Source organism: Colletotrichum graminicola, assembly GCF_000149035.1.
Source record: "Colletotrichum graminicola M1.001 genomic scaffold supercont1.6, whole genome shotgun sequence".
Lineage (NCBI taxonomy): Eukaryota > Fungi > Ascomycota > Sordariomycetes > Glomerellales > Glomerellaceae > Colletotrichum > Colletotrichum graminicola.
Genome location: NW_007361010.1, coordinates 311,556 through 328,101, shown reverse-complemented (window position 1 = coordinate 328,101; position 16,546 = coordinate 311,556). Strand labels below are relative to the sequence as shown.

General features: G+C 41.7%; 3 protein-coding genes across 3 annotated transcripts; 2 read left to right on the top strand and 1 right to left on the bottom strand.

Annotated features, from left to right (window-relative positions):
- Window positions 1-1,027: 1,027 nt before the first annotated feature.
- On the top strand, window positions 1,028-2,091 carry GLRG_02143 (uncharacterized protein; the record flags this gene model as incomplete). The annotated part of the gene is made up of 3 exons (XM_008092801.1): window positions 1,028-1,253; window positions 1,325-1,341; window positions 1,423-2,091. The coding sequence occupies 3 exons, from the start codon at window positions 1,028-1,030 to the stop codon at window positions 2,089-2,091; spliced, it is 912 nt and encodes a 303-aa protein (XP_008090992.1).
- A 356-nt stretch (window positions 2,092-2,447) lies between these two features.
- On the bottom strand, window positions 2,448-4,814 carry GLRG_02142 (glycosyl hydrolase family 81; the record flags this gene model as incomplete). Its single annotated transcript, XM_008092800.1, has 1 exon — window positions 2,448-4,814. The coding sequence occupies one exon, from the start codon at window positions 4,812-4,814 to the stop codon at window positions 2,448-2,450; it is 2,367 nt and encodes a 788-aa protein (XP_008090991.1).
- A 5,253-nt stretch (window positions 4,815-10,067) lies between these two features.
- Window positions 10,068-10,610, top strand: GLRG_02141 (uncharacterized protein; the record flags this gene model as incomplete). The annotated part of the gene is made up of 2 exons (XM_008092799.1): window positions 10,068-10,289; window positions 10,344-10,610. 2 exons carry the CDS (start codon window positions 10,068-10,070, stop codon window positions 10,608-10,610), a joined length of 489 nt encoding a protein of 162 aa, XP_008090990.1.
- Between the last annotated feature and the right edge of the window lie 5,936 nt (window positions 10,611-16,546).

Sequence of the window (16,546 nt, the reverse complement as noted above, 5' to 3'; positions counted from 1 at the left end):
ATTGACTGAGTATGGAAGCCTAGCCGCTCTCCTTCGTTCTTGCCTCTTCCAGTTTCTTGCATCTTGTTCTTGCCTGATTGTTGTTGCCCGGTTGTTCTTGCCTAGTTTTGTTTGGTATGGAACACCGCGTCACAGTTTAGCGGTTGTCTCTGCCTGCATATATCGGTTGAAGAATAAGAAAGAAATCACCTGAAGGTTGGCTTTGTAGGCTGTAGCGTTAAAAAGTTTTTTCCCTTTTCATCTGCAACCTGGCTAGCCTGACAAAATCCAGTCTTTCGTTTAACACGTGAAGGCTTATCCGCCCTGTTCTTCACCTGGCCATCTTACTTAGTGACTGCCTTGACCAATAAAAAGTAGTCCCTTTGGAAATTGTTATGCAAGAATTGCATTTGCTTGTGTCAAAACTGCTGGCTCTGGTCTTTCAGTGGTATTGCTAGGTGCTCTTTTGGAAGCTTATCAAAGCTGTCGTTATCCCGCTTGTTCCAGTAGTCTTCCTTCTCCCATCGCCACAGAGTTCAGAATAGGAAGGAATAGGGCTCAGACGACCCAAGGAAGTCACAAATGTATTATCCATCTGCAAAGGTATGAGTGCCGCACCAATTGCTTGCGTTTGTAAGCCATTTCATATCGAGCCAATGACGGCGAGCTTCTCCGGTTTGTCCATGGCCATTTCCCTACACATTGGCGTGTGCCATGTAACTAGCTGATAGATAAACCAGCCAAGCTTCCCTTTTCTGCAACGGCGCAGATAGGCAGTCATGGGAGTGTTTCCATCGAGACTCGCCACAGCAATATACAGCTCGAAGATTGCCGCAAACATTATGTTTGCCGGCCACGATTGTGCTGGGCGAAACAAAGAAAGGGGGGCACAAACAAGTCAGACGACCACGGGGTCAGGCAATTAGCTACCTAGGTTACAACCTCAGGCAAGGCGGTCAAAAATGAAAAGGCAAACAGGTATTACAAGAGCAGACATGCCCGCTATGGTTCTTGTACAGAAACGAAAAACAGAGAGCCGCTTTTGAATATGCGCTCCCTGACGCTGTTTCTATTTGCTTTCGTCACCTTGGTGCTCGGACAGCCTCTCAACCCGGTGCTGGGACAGTCCATCTACCCGGACCAGGATGAAGATGCGTGGAGGATCGTAGACAAGAAGAAGATTGCGTTTAATACGACGCTGAGGCATTACACAATCGGGCTATGGCAACAGGCTCCACCCTCCGCGATGCTGGGAGGCATCCCCTTTCGTATACGTAAGTAGCAGACGATTCCCCGTCCAGTACCGCGTCTCGGGCTGGGTACTGACCTCGAGGCGTGAGTGCAGTCGATGCCAAGGGGTGGGTTAGGGAGTTCGACTAGGAGGTCCAGGCTTATGGGCTGGATCTGTCCGTCTCCAATGTCGCTTACTTCTGGCTGTTCGAGGGCACCGACGGCAACCAGGGGAACCAGACCCTGCGCCACATCTCCTCGACTACCTTCACCATCTCCGACGGGGATCCGGGGACCGGACCAGCTCCTTCGAGACCATCGACGACCTTGCGAGAGCCGACAAAAACCATGGTCCTGTCAAGAACCGCGCCGGCTGATCCCTCGAGCAGTCCTCCGGCCGAGACCTCGATGAGCCCTTTGCCGCTATCTCCTGGGCAATCAGAGGCCGCTTCTCCGACAGATCTCTCGATTACTCTGGCCAAGATGCCTGTAGGAACGTCAGAAGACCCAGGTCTCACACGGACCACGGGCGAAAGAGGACCGGTGTCGACCGGAAACGACCAAGCAACCCAGACCGACGAGACCGACAGTGGCGGATCATCCGCCGGTTTACCGGTGGGGGCGAGGGCTGGGATCGGCGTCGGCGTCGGCATACTCGGCGTCACCTGCATCATCTGCGCGGCGATGCTGTATCGGCACCTGAAGATGAACCAGAGGACTTTGGTGGAGGCGGGGGAGTCGACAATGACGCAGCCCCCTGCCTATTTCCACGGGATGGCGTCCTCGCCCGTCTCGCCCAGCTCGGCAGTACAGTCGTCCGTCAAATCGAACCATCAGGCGGCCGGATTCTACGTCAACCCGAAGCCCGTCGAGATCGATTGAGGCGTCTGTGTGGAAGTAGGAGCGGTCAAGCGTTGGTGAAGTGGGGAGATATTTCCTTCCTACCTAGGATTTGGCTTGTAGAGGGCTGTGAGGACTGCCTGGCAGGTCCAATTGAGTTATATTTCATGAACAAACGCAAACCAATCGTTAGTCCGCAAACTCGGGCGATGCTATCTCCCAAGCTGACCAAATGTGTTGGAACCGATCGATTTCCTGCGAGAGAAACGACCACTGGCCCATGGAATATCGCTTGTCCGCCACGACTGATCCCATGGAAATTGAATTGAACTATTGAACCAGCCACCCTCTAACGACACTAACCCAGAGATGCTTCCAAGAAACCCCAAACCAAAGGCTTATGTCCCGATTGTTGAGTTGGCAGTAGAGTTGGGGTATAAGCTCCCGCCTAGGGCGGCCGTGTATGCGATGTCCCATGCTAGGCTGACCCCACCAAGGTAAGGGCTGTTCGGCGTCAGACTCGTCATGAACCGGTAACTCTCCGCCGCCCCTGGCTCATCCGCGATAGCGAGGTTGACGTAAACGTGCCCGGCAAAGGCTCCCGACGTCAGGGAGCCGCTTTTGTTCCCGGCGAAGTACTGATCCCACTCCTCCCGCACGAATGAAGCCGGACGGGAGTAAGCGCTGCTGGGCACGATCGGCAGCATATGAATGCCCTGGATGTAGGCGATCTGATCGCCGAAGTAGGTGGTGTGGTTGGCCTTCCGGTCCCAGAGGATGCCGGCCACGCGGTTACCCACGAAGGCGGGCGGCTGCACGTCGTTGTCGCTGGCCATGAGGAAGTACGACCGCAGGCTACGGGCGGTGACGGCCAGCTGGAGGTTGGCGCGGGCCTCGGCGCGGGCGTCGCCGGTGGCGCGGCCCCACATCTTGATGGCGTACGTCGAAAAGGCGTCCTCGCCGGTCGACTCCTGGTCCTTGCCGTCGGGCGCCTCGATCACGCCGCGGGCCCAGCTGTGGCCGTGGAACCAGTCGAAGGCGCGGGAGAAGGGGAAGAAGGGGTCCTCTGCCGAGGGGTTGGACCAGTCGCGGATCAGGTTGTCCACCCAAAGCTTGTTGAGGCCGTCGCTTCTCGTCGGCCAGGACGGATCCAGGTGTGCGATCACGGCGGCGGTGTAGACATAGTAGCCGTAGTGGAAGTGATGGTCGTTGTAGTACGTGTTGCCGAAGTCGATCGACGAGTCGTTGTTGCCGTACGACCCGGAGGAGACGATGCCTTTCCAGACGTCGTCGTAGACCAGTGGGTTCGGCTCCAGATTGTTAATGTAGCGGTCAAATGCGGCTTCTAGCTTGCGCAGTGCATCATCCTTGAACGAGGGATCTCCGGCTATCTCGTGGACGGCGTAGAGCGCCCTTGCGTACACGGAGAAGGCGATCCCACCGTAGTATTTCGAAGTCAAATTGGTGAGTTGGATGATGTCGCGACCAAGCTCAATCTTTGCGGCCTCGACAACGGAGGCTTTGGCCTCGTCCGAAATCGTGCCGCCCGATGCGTTTCTGGACCCAACGGAGCCCAGACGAGGCGACCACGGATCGAAGCCGATGTCGATCGGAAGGTTGTCCTCAACCATGGTGAAGGCATCAGCAAACGTGGCGGTTGCGATCCCCTTGGTGGTGCTGGCCAAGGTGACGTTTGTGACTCCCTTGGCGGTCTTCTCGTCAAAGGACTTGACGTGGTGAGGCAAGGCAAACATTAGCAAGGGGCTTTGTGCGACGCCCCTCTTCTCCCAGGCCAGTCTGTACGTGCCCCTTTTCCCCGAAACGAACCCGGAGATGGCGGCACCCGCGGGGTACGCTCCGGCCGCCTTGTTGAAGACCTCGGCGCCCGCTGCCCCTTGGGGGTTCTTGGCGACTTGAACAGTTCCAGTGAAACCTGAAGGGCCTAGAAGTGTTCCCTTGTCCACTAGTTCGAGAGCTGGTCCTTGTGAGAATTCTCTCGGGCTGAGATATATCATCCAGGTCGACCCATCATTCAGCCGAGCACTCCAGCCATAAACGGCGGCACTCGTTCCGTTGGAACCCAGCCGAAGGCCGGTAATATTTGAAAACTGCTTCTGAGACTGGATGAGAACGGTGGCGTTGCTGTAAACGCCCGTGACGAACGCCATCCCTTGGACGAGGGGAAACGAGACAACCGGCTTCGCGCCCTTCGCAGGCGCGAGGTTGACATTGACGGCGAAAGCCGTCAATGTGTCCGTCGTCAAAACCGTGCCGTTCTGGAGCTCCTGCGCAGAGAGGGCAATCGATTGCTGGAAGAAAGGCTCTTGGAACGACTTTGAGGGGGTTCCTGGACCGTACAGGAAATCGTTGCGGTCCGTTTGTGAGACGGACAGCCCGTGGCCGTGCTTGACCGTGTCATTGGACCACCAGACCGAGTATGGGTGCGTCCAGGTGGCGTTGTCCTGGTTGCCGGCGAAGAAGTTGGCGTAGAACTTGTTGGTCTGGATGGGGTCGTCGTCGTCATTCACGACGCCGACCGGCATCTGCGGGTGATCGCCGCGGGTCGGGACCAAAATGGGCCGGTCGTGAGATATGCGCACGAAGACGTTATCCGAGTCTCCCTCGTACGTTGCGTGGCCGTGTGGGACGCAGTTCCAAGCGTGCGCGCGGCCATAACGTCTGGGCGAGTGATGGCCGCAATCCAGCTCAGTAAACAGGAGAGCGGCTGCAAGAACATAGAATGCCATAGCAGAGACAAGCGGCATTGCAGGACGAGAACAGGCTAATGGTCTAGCTTTCAGGAAAAGGAACGTTCAATGAACGGATTCCTCGGTCCGAGAACAATCCAGATGCCCTGACTGATATAGGGCCGTTGAGAAGACTCGCCAGAAATGGCGCTGTCTGGGCGTTGTCCAGACAATGGTTGGCCATGATACACGTATGCAAATGTTGTTGAGTAGTCACCACGGCGATTTCCCTTAGGCTTTTGAGTTCACTGCCCGCGTTCATTTACTTGGCGCGGGGCCAATATCAGATTCGGGCGGAGTCAAACCTACATACCTAGTTCATATCGCCCGTCTCGTGACCTGTAGGTTCGGCGTAATCTGAGGACCGGCACCTTGTTTCAGATGTAGGTGGTATACAAAAACTGAGATAACAAAGGTGTTATTAAGGTGTGGCCTGTCGGAATCATTACTGATTGATCCGTTCGAACGAAGTATTTCAAAGCTTCAACTTCGATTGAACGTGTGTGATAATTGTTCGCCGTGAAATGTGGTTGATAGACTTCAGCCGGATATTTGTATGCATGAATTGTGATCAAGAAAGCGCCTCTTTAGTGTTGGCCAGCGCGCGATGACAGCTTATCTCATGAAACTATATATTTCTTCCCACTACATCTCATTACACACGAATGGGATCATGGTCGTGGTGCACATTGCTCCTAAGCAGCCCTGGAAGAAGATCATGACAGTACACTGGGATCAATACAATTACGACCAATAATACAAACCGCGCGTTTATCTATTATACGATTTTTAGACGAAGATAATCTGATGCTTTTGGACTAAGAACGGTGCGCGCGAGATAGAATGTGACCATCCGAAGACGACATTAACCTATCTTGCCTCAGCAAGCCTCATCCACAGTGGCTCATGTGGCAACTCGTCTAGACAGTCTTTTTTAACTCCAACCTTGATCTTCAACCAACCGTCCGGGAGCATCAGTATGACGACTTGCTGCCCGTTTATAACGCCTACATGCGGGACGAAAACGGCCTGGATCTTGCCGCCGAGTGCCAAGTCCCCACTCGGATTCGTAGAGCGAGAAGTTGACCCAAGGGCTTGCCGGGCCAAGATCGCTAAATCTGCCCAGCTCGCCGAGCCGAGCATCTTGCAGATCAGGATAGAAGGGGCTATATAACCGAGAACACAGCCCAACGTATCCGGGTGCACCAGCTGGTCTGTACGGAGGCAGCCATCGATTGCAATGTTGAAGACCGAAGCTGAGTCGCCCTCAAGGGTCCCCGGGAGAGACTGGACAGCAGTGACTGTCCACCAGAGCAGCGATGAAAGGGCATCGTCGGTAGAGATCCATCTCTGCTCCCTCGTATCTGGAGGGTTGATGGGCAAGCCTCGGGTTTGATTCTGGCGAGGTATTCTGGCGAGTAGAAGATCTGTCCCCAGTGGTTTTCGGACAGCATACAGACGACAGTTATGAATGATTATCTGAAAGAAATTAACTCTCGCTTGATATGAAGGAAATTCCGTTTTACTAGACTACCACGTTATGGAGATATCTGGTATTAGCCACTGTTCTCTCTTGCCAGTCAATACCGCCAGTTCCGACTGCGAGTTTCCGATGTCGTTGTCCTATCATATAGATGAACCTCTTGCACCTACTGCCTTGAGATGCACCCAAGATGCCTCTCCGTAGTTTCCCACTGTATAATGGTTTCTGAGACTCCCTCCAGGATGGCAGAGTATAAAGAAGCCAGATCCCGTTCCTCGCTCTGGCGATTCCAGTGATGCAAGTTGACTGTCATCAAGAAGTCTGCTATACAGCTCTGGCCGTACTTCCGCCAAAAGTTTCTGAACTCCATGACCTCGTTTGCGACAATGGTTGTATCAATCAAATATGGAGATGCAGACCGAGAGATTTCAAGCTGCAAAAGAACACATATTTTATGCCAGTGTTCCTTCAGTCCCACCCGCCTATGGCGACGAAGCAGTAGCCGTCTCTGGTCATCCGAGACTCCTTCATGCGGGAATTCCTTCTTGAGACTACAGGAACGCTTGACAATATGCCTGTCCCGGTTTGAAGCCGTCTGAAATTCGCTCTTGCAGACTGGGCAGTAGAAAGGCATGCGATGCTGCTTCAAGAGGTGGTCTTTGACTTGGGAAATAGTCAGTAGACGAGCACCTTTCAGACAACCTGAGTACTTGAGCGGATCCACTTTGTAAAATGGGCATGCTATTTCCAGTCTCTTTTGATTATTGGGGGAGACTGGGGCTTGGGCCTGTTGACCACTGTGCCTTTGCTGTTGTTTCTTCTGGCCGAGATACTTGAACAGAGCCGTGTTGATCAGTGCGGCTTTAACGAAGGACAGTGGGTGGCTGGGTTCTAGTGATGGACCCAGCTGTGCCCATTCGTCCAAGGATTGCCATTGGTACTCTGTCTTTGATGTAGTTTCGGAACATGTGTCTTCGAAGTCTTCCATGTCGTTGCCACCTACATCAACTGGATCTATAGTTGGCAGTGGCTCTGATAACTCGCCCCCTTCTTTCATGATTGGGTTGACACAAGTCGAATCGAGCCACGACCGTATGTTGCTGAATTTGCCCTCTTTAGAAGGCTGAAATCGGGAGTCAAGCAGTAGTGAAGATGTTGTAGTAATAGTGACACTGGGTGTGATCATCGGTAACAAAGTTTTGACATTGTTTTGTTGCTCGACCCGCAGTACGTTGAGTGACCGGCTTCCAAATTGGGGTGTTAGAGAACGTTGAAAGCAAGTGTCTCCCTCGGTCAATGGGTATAGATGATAGCTTTCTTGTTGCTTGCTGTCTCCGCAACCTTCGGTAATAGAATTTAGCAACTGCGACCGGAAGGCATATGAGGCCTCATTCTGTCCATGAAAGTCCATCAGGGATAGCAAATACCGGTCTTGTTGCGCATAGGAGCTGGAGTTCTCTACGGCAACATCTTCAGAGTGCAGCGAGGATGGAACTTCCCATTGTTGTCTGTGATGTTTGCCCAAAGTCTCCAATCTCAGAGAAACCGGGATTTTACACAACATCTGCTCTCCCCGAAGGTTCCGGTGAAGAACTTCCTCCTCATTGTAATAGTAACTATCTGAATTGCCTTGAACAATCATCAAACCCAGCGGTGGCATTGATGTTTTAGATGGACCATTGCTGTTTGTTGCGCTAATAACCGGCGTGACAATTTCCGATTCCTCGGCCAAAAAGGTACAATCTTGAAGCCTGGCGGCATTCATTCCAAGAAGGAACAAAATCATGCGATTTGGGCTTGGAAGGAATCGCTCGACCATGGGGCCATATGCTGGACGAAAAAATTCTTTCCTTGATGCGATAAGTAGTCCAAGGGGACTCCCCTGATTATGGAATATTTGTAGCCAGCCGGAAAGTTGACCATCGGGATCCAGGCGCCGATGGAAATGTTGGTATAAAGACTTGGGCGTGAAAACCAAGCACCAACAAGCGCGTTCATAACAGGCTGCCAAGTGCTCGAGCCGACTGGAACCAAGTCCGCTGGACTCCGTGACAGAATGCCAATAATCTGGCCAGAGGTACTGAAGCCCTCGGTCCCGAACCAGGTCGCATGCAATATCCAATTGCCAAAGTTCCGGCTTTTCAGACATCCATTGGGAGTGACCGGTATCATTCCTTGAAGAGACCAGGTCCAAGTCCGGATCGAGGTGTCCCAGGAAATCTATCGCTGCGTAAGGAGGCGTAGTATTCCGTTGGCCGAACTCCTTGAGTTGCTTGGATTCGATTTCGAGCAGTGTGGTACCCATGGCGCGAGTTGGCGAATGAAGACTGGAGAACGGGGGGCAGTTGTGGTCATAATAAACGAAACGTAAAAAAGATTGGGAATCCTGAGACTATTGATGAGGGAAGTCAAGCAGTATGACCTAAATCTCAGTGTGAAAGATGGCCAGCAAAGTAAGCATGATGGGGTGGGTTGTCAGAAGACAGCTTTGATAGGCAGATACCAGCCTAGGATGTGCTAGGCACAAATGTGCTTAATGCACTAATACGACATGATGAATGGTGCATGCCAGCCCCAATCATGCGAACCCCTCCCATATCACCAGGAAGGCTTCAAAATTGAACATGTTTATCCACCGAACTGCTTGCCTTTGATCTTAATGAAGCCCAAAGCTCTATAAAATGTACAAAGCGCTCTCCGAACACAAGCCTTCGCAACCATTGGGTTCAGAGCACTCTCTTCTTCCATTAGGAAGCCCCAGTACGCAGAACGCGCAGCCAATGGTGGTTTTTCGGTCTTTAGGACTCAAACGGCTACCTAACCAGGCACAGCAGTGTTTTGCCGACAGAACCCTCGTAACAAATGATCGTGCGCGGACGCTTCTGCAGCTCTCCCATGTCCAAGGAATTGGATCCGCGCAACTGCGCGCGTCCTTCTTGCTAAAGGGAATGCTAGGCCTCGTTTGATTGGTCAGCCTGAATGTAGGCAGTACGTATTATTTGCTCTAGTAATCTGGGCCGATCATCATGGCAGGTGATCATCCTTGCGGCGCCATGACACAGACCTTGCCTTATTTACAGATCTAAGAGAAAGCAGTGAGCATGTAGCCTTGTTGATGTCACAGGGCCTTGTTGGTGTCATGGGTGTTCCATTTTGCATAGTTGTGTGTGACTTAAAGAATAGGCTGCGGACCTTATAATTGCTTTGCTACTGTGCACTATTTTCGACAAAAGTTTTACATGAAGGTGGTTTGATTCCTCTTCATATATTTCTTTCGAAATAAACGCTGTGACATTACTCGTCGCGAAGCACGACTCACGATAACCTACAAACTTGGCCATAGAAACGTTGCGGGGTTGCATGAAACAAGCCGGCTTTTTCTCTGAATTATGACGTCCAACTTCTCGACATGATGGCCCGTGTGATTTTGTCACATGAAAGCCAATAACTTGTACTATTGACCTATTCAGCGACTGGAGGTGATCCAAAGAAAAAACAATTTGAGTTGATGTTTGTGAGGATGGTCATGTATTGTCACTTCCGTACCTTCGAACAGGAGAACGAGTGGGGCTCGTCAGTTTTCGGTCGCAACTCGACAGAGCGTAGCCAAGCTCAAAGCAGCAACGGTTGATAAGGGACGACATCATAGGCTTTTCTCCCCTTGATGAAAATAGATATGCCAAAGTTATAAGACAACAGCTCTGGGCTATGATCCTTGTATCCTCGAACAGCGTGACAGGAGAGTTATCAGGTCTGAAGGTACGCTGTATGGCATCTAGAATAAAAGAATGTCCCTGGCGCGAGCTCTCTGTCTGCAGTCTAGTTTTCTCGATTTAGATGACATCTCCAGCAGTCTATACATGGGTACCGAGCAGGAGGTATCCCGCCTTACCTTTGGACCCAAAGGACTTCTGAAGCAGAGAGGCTCCACCGACCCTACCGAGGAAGCCTGGGCACGTGGTGCTCGATGGGGTAGCACTCAACAAGGAGGAGTCAAACTTGACCCAACGGTTGAATCGATGGCGGAGGGTTGTAAGGCTGTTCTCGCTGCTATGGCGTTGTAGAGGTTTGTGCAAGAGTGCGGAGAGCTCGAAGAGGCGAGTTCGAGCGTGGATACAGACAAGGAGCGGGCGATACAGAAGACGATCCAGGCCGGTTTTGAGGGCTATACGTTGATCGCCGCCAGTGGCAGACCCGAAATCATCATGGATCTCGAACGAATCGTCATTATTGACAAAGGACACGGCGGAGACTCGATTCGGCGGGCTGGTGAGCTTTGGGAGCCAAGTGAAGACGTAATAGCTACCTGGGAATTGCGTATGAGCGCTTAACAAGATGCGAAACCTAGTTAGTTTCTGGGCATACAGATTTGCGCCTGCATTGGCAAATATTCAGGTTGGATAGTGTCACAGATATTGGTTAATTAGCTATTGCGTCCAAGATGATAGCTCCTATTGTCGGGATATTCAACTGTTCAATGGTGGAGCCGATCCATGGTCACGTGATTTACTATCACGTGACTTACCCCAGCGGCTTACTTACACTACTACAAATATCTATAGTAATAACTTCTTCTTCTTTTTCTTATTATCTATCTTAATAAGTAACTAGTAGTTAATTAAACTATTACTACTTTATAATTATAATCCCTATAATACTAACACTAATTAGTAGTTAACTTTATAGTTACTACTACTATAGATTAGTAAGGATTATTAGAAGAGGCTATAATACTTTACTTACTATAGTAGCTTAGATTAAAGTATTAAAGTGCTACTTAGCCTAAAGATTATTAGTACCTAGGATTTTATAATACCTAGTAAATAACCCTTTAAGCCTTATATTTACTATATAAAACTACTATTACTACTATTAACTTTATTACTTTTAGAGAAGTTTTTTTTCTTTATATACTACTTACTTACTAATAACCTTTATAGTATTTAGTATAATTATCTTCTTTTTATACCTAAGTTTTTTTAAGTTTTTTTCTTTTTTATTTTTTAACTTTTTTTTCCTTTAATTATTAAGATTTTTATCTTACTAAGTTTTTATCTTACTATAGTAGTAACAGCCTATATAAGATTATAAGTAAATAAACTCTTATAAGTTCTTATTTAAATAAGATTTTACTAGTAAGACTAGCTATAAAGCAGTTAAGTAAGAACTACCTAAGTAATCTACTTTTAATATAGTATTTATAAATAAATAGCTTTTACTAATTTTACCTTTATACACTTTTAATATTATATTATTAGCTAGGCGTAGCCTATAGTAATTATAACTTCTTTTCTTAACTAGATAATTAGTAGCTAAGCGTTACTTTTAGTAAGTATACCTCTTTTTATTCTTTAAGTAAGGTAAAAAAGGTAAAAGTTACTTATATTACCTTAATTTACTTACTTTTTTTTATTCTTTAAATACCTATTAATAACTATACTATTTTTTTTACTTTTTCTTCTTTTTTAAGTAAGGTATAGTTATTAGTAACTAATATAACTTTTACTTAACTTTACTATCCTAATTAATTTAAGAAGACTACTTATTATTTACCTTTAAGTAAGGTATATAACTTTAACTTCTTACTTTTTTTTTTTTTTTACCTTTTTTCCTTTAAAAATCTTTAACTATAGTATTCTACTTATTAAAAAGTAAGGTCTATATATATCTCTTTTTAAAAATAGTATATGTCTCCTCTTATTCTTTAAGTAAGATCTACTATAAGGCCTCCTTAAAGCTATCTTTTTATATTACTAAAGCGTAAGGCCTCTCTAGAGCTATCTTTTTACGTTACTAAAGCGTAAGGCCTCCCTAAAGCTATTTACTACTATCTATTTATCTATTATTTTATCTTTTTATTTACCTTATTTCTTACTTATACCTCTTTATATTATATTATTTATTTACTTATCTTATTATTATTTATACTAATAGTAGTAATTCCTCTAATATATAGATTTACCTTTAACCCTATAAGTAAGAAGTAAGTGCCTATATTTAAGAGGTTAGTAAGGCTAATAGAGGGTAATAATAGTAAAAAAAAAACTAAGTAAAAAGTAAAGTAAACTATAGGCGCTAGCTAAAGTAAAGAAGTATATTTATCTATAGAATATTAAGGATTTATATCTTATCTTAAAGCGTAGCTAGCCCTTTATTATTATATAACTATAAAGTATAACTAATTTAGCTAATATTCTTAACAGCTTTACCTAAGTTAAGTAATATAACGCCTTAAGTACTATTATTATACTTTAAATAATATAATATAGCTTTATATAGTTATATAGTTAATAACTATAGAGATATACTACTAAAGACTTTAAAAAATAGTTACTTAATATCTTTAAAGGTACTACTTATAAAACTATTATTAAATTTAGAGACTACCTAATATATAGAGGTATATAGGTATTAATAGTAAAGTTACTAACTATTACTAAATAAATTTACTATACCCTTAAGGCTAATAATCTAAAGGTATAGATACTTAAGGATATTAAAAAAGAGAAGAAAAAGAGTAAGGATTTTTACTTAAAAATTAATAAACCTAACTTTATATAAGATATTATAGACCTACTACTAGAAATAATATTAATATAAAATTAACTAGGCCCCTCTTATATTATTACCCCCTTAGTATAAGTTACTTAAGTCTAAAAAGGTTAATAAAGGCCTATTAATCTAGCCTTATTATATAATAACCTAAATTTTATTTCTTTACTATTTAAGTAGGTAAGTAATACTTACCTTTACCTATTAGTTATACTAGTTACTACTACTTTACTTATAACTTACTAGCTTACTAACCTTATTAAATTATACCTTAATAAGATAAAGTATAGTAAAAAGGTATATAAGTTACTTAAATTAAAGCTTATAATCTTTTATAACTACTATATAAAGGCTAAGACCTAGTAAGAGCACTTTATAAGCGCCTTCTTTATTATACTTAAAGGTAAGGCTATAAAGTACTATACTAACTATCTCTATAACTAAACTAACTTTATTACTATAGTTATATAAATAAGAGGTAATTTTAAAAATAAAAAGACTTTTTAAGCCTACCTTACTAAGCTATAAAAGACTAATTTAATAAGGACTATCTTAAATAATTTAAATAAAAGTAAGGCTAAATACCTAAAGTTACTTATTAAGAAAGTAACTACCCTTATAAGAATAGTTATAAAGATTAGTACTTTATTTAATATAGCCCTTTATAACTAATTACTTAACTCTTACTATAAGATAAAAAAGTACTCCCTTACTTTTTTTAATCTATTTTTAACGTTTACTAGTATATATAGCTAGCTTTAATTAGTAATTAGTAATATAATATAATTTAAATAACCTATATATTAATACCTAACTAAAAAAGTAAATAATTAATACTAGACTAACTATACTTATAATAGCTAATAAAGTTACTAGTAATTTAGCTAATATAACTATAGCTATAGTAACTTTATGCTATAGCGCCCTTTTAATAGTAATCTATAGTAATAAGCACCTCTTTTACCCTTATTACTATTTATAAAGAAGTGCTATATATATAGTAAGCCTAACTATTAGTTAATAAGGCACTTAAAAGACAAAAGGTAATAAGCTTACTATAAGTATAAAAAGCAGTATCTAATAGACTTTTTACCTAAAGCCTTTAACTACTTTATAACTAACTTTAAGGGATATAAGCTATTTACTTTAGATAAGGAAGGTAACTATATAAAAAGTAATAAAGATAAAGAATTAGGCACTACGTTTTATATATTAATAACGTTCTTTAACTTATTTACTATTAATAGGCCTACTTTTTTTTTATTACTATATAACTAATTTATAACCTATTTTCTTATAAAAAATAACTCCTTATATAAGAATTTATATAATAATAAGCTACCTAACATAGACGTCTTTACCCTTAATAAGTAATATTTATTTATTTTATTTTATAGTATTATGCCTAACTTTAGTATAGCTAAATATTTAATAGCTAGATATAAGTAGTATTTTACTTTTTACTACTAAATAAAAAGAAATCTAGCTATAGATAAGTTATAGGTAGGTAAAGTAAAAATCTACTTTAGTAGTAGTAACTACTTTAAATTATAAGGGGTAATTAATATACTAACCCCCTTTAGTATACTAACTTTCTATATAATACTATTAAATACTTTATTTCTACTTTACTTTATAGATATAGATTAGTATAGTATTAAATTTAATAACCTTACTAATAAGCTAATTTAAGGTAACACTATTATACCTATTATCTATAAATAAGGCTATATATAGATACTACTTAATTAATATAAGTAAAGTATTACTTACTACTATCTTATAGATATAAAGTTATAGTAAATTTATTATTACTTTAGCTACCTATTAGTCTAAAGGCTTTATTACGTCCTCTAATAATCTAGTAATAAAGTTAAGATTATAGCCTTAGAGAAATTAACTAAGGTTTACTACTACTACTAAATAAATATAAAGGCGCCTAGTTACTTTAAATTTACTTTATATAATAATAAATATAACTTTAACTATAAGATTATTATTAATATTATCTACCTTAAGGGTAACTACCTAGCCTTATATATAGTTAATACTATAATATCTTTTTAAGCAGCCTATTTACTTAAAAATATTACTATAAAGTATATATAGGAGGCACTTTAGATATACTAAATTAATATCTACTTTAGCCTACCTAACTAAATTATTACTAATACTAGCCTAAACTTTTATACTAGTAAATTTAAGTAGTTAGTAAGGTTACTTTATATTAATATTAAAGAAATACTAATTAAAGCCTATAATAGTATTAGTAAGGTTAAAAGATACTATATACCTCTTTAATATATATATAATATCCTTTATAGTAAGGGCTATATACCTAAGGTTACCTTTTAGCTAGCTATTAAAGTAATTAATAATATAGCTAGCCTAAATAGCCTAGTACCTATACTACTAGTCTTTAGCACCTACCTATAAATCTCTAACTTATTACTACTTTTACTAACCCTACTTAAAAAGGCTAAAGTAGTAAGAAAAGTAATAAAGGCTATTTACTAGATTTATATAAAAAGGTAAGTTAATAAGGTAGTAACTATATATAACAGCCTAGATACTGCTATAACAGTAGCCTTTCTACTTTAATCTATAGTCTATATCTAGCGTAAGAAAAAAGGCTAGTAAGGCCCTTTTTACCTTATTACTAGTAATAAGACTACTTATACTATTAACCTCTCTTAAGGCCTATAAACTTTTTATTTAACTATTATTAAACTATACCTTAAAGATACCTATAATAAGTAATAATAGCTACTTTTTAAGGTAGGTAAGTAAAGTAATAAGGAGAATAATAATAATAGCGTAGTAGCCTTATTACCTACTAATAACCTTATACTTACTAAAGAAATATATAATAGTATTACTATTACTATATACCTATAGCTAAAGTAAAAAGCTAGCTACCTATAGAGGTATATTAATTTCTTTAATAAAACTAGCTTTACTATTAGGCCTACTACCTTCTTTACTACTATAAGTATAGCGTATATCTTAATAAAGGAAGAAGCTAACTAACTATTATTAATTAAGCTATAAAAAAAAGGTATTATTACTACCTTAAAAAAGCCTTTTAAGTAAGTAACTACTACTAAGATTAAAAGGCTTATTACCTATAAGGTATTTTACTTTATTTAATATAATAAGAATAAGTATACTAAAGTATAGATATTTAAATTATAAATTATTAATAAGGTAAAAGGCTAAAATAAAAAACTATATAAGAAATCCTACCTTATTATCTAAAAATATACTAATAATAGTAAAAAAGTAATTTTTACCTAGTTACTTATAATTTAGTAAGCTAGCTAGCGCCTTATTTTTACTTTTACCTTATTTTTTATTTATAATAATAATAATTTCTTACTTTAGTTATATAATATTACCTAGGTATATATATAGTTAACTACTTTATTAAATTATATAATTCTTATATATTTTTTATTATAAATATAAAAACTTTATCTAAAAGGTATTATTATATAAGTAGTAAAGCTATTATATAGTATTATAAAGGTAGGTACTTACTAGTAGGTAATATATAGTTACTACTATAAAAAAAAGCTCTAGATAAAGACTTTAACCTTTAATTTATACCTACTAATTACTAATATAAAAAGCCTAGACTTTAGGATTATTAGTATATAAACTAATAATACTATTACCTTTTTAGATAAATCCTTCTCTACTTATAAGGCTAATA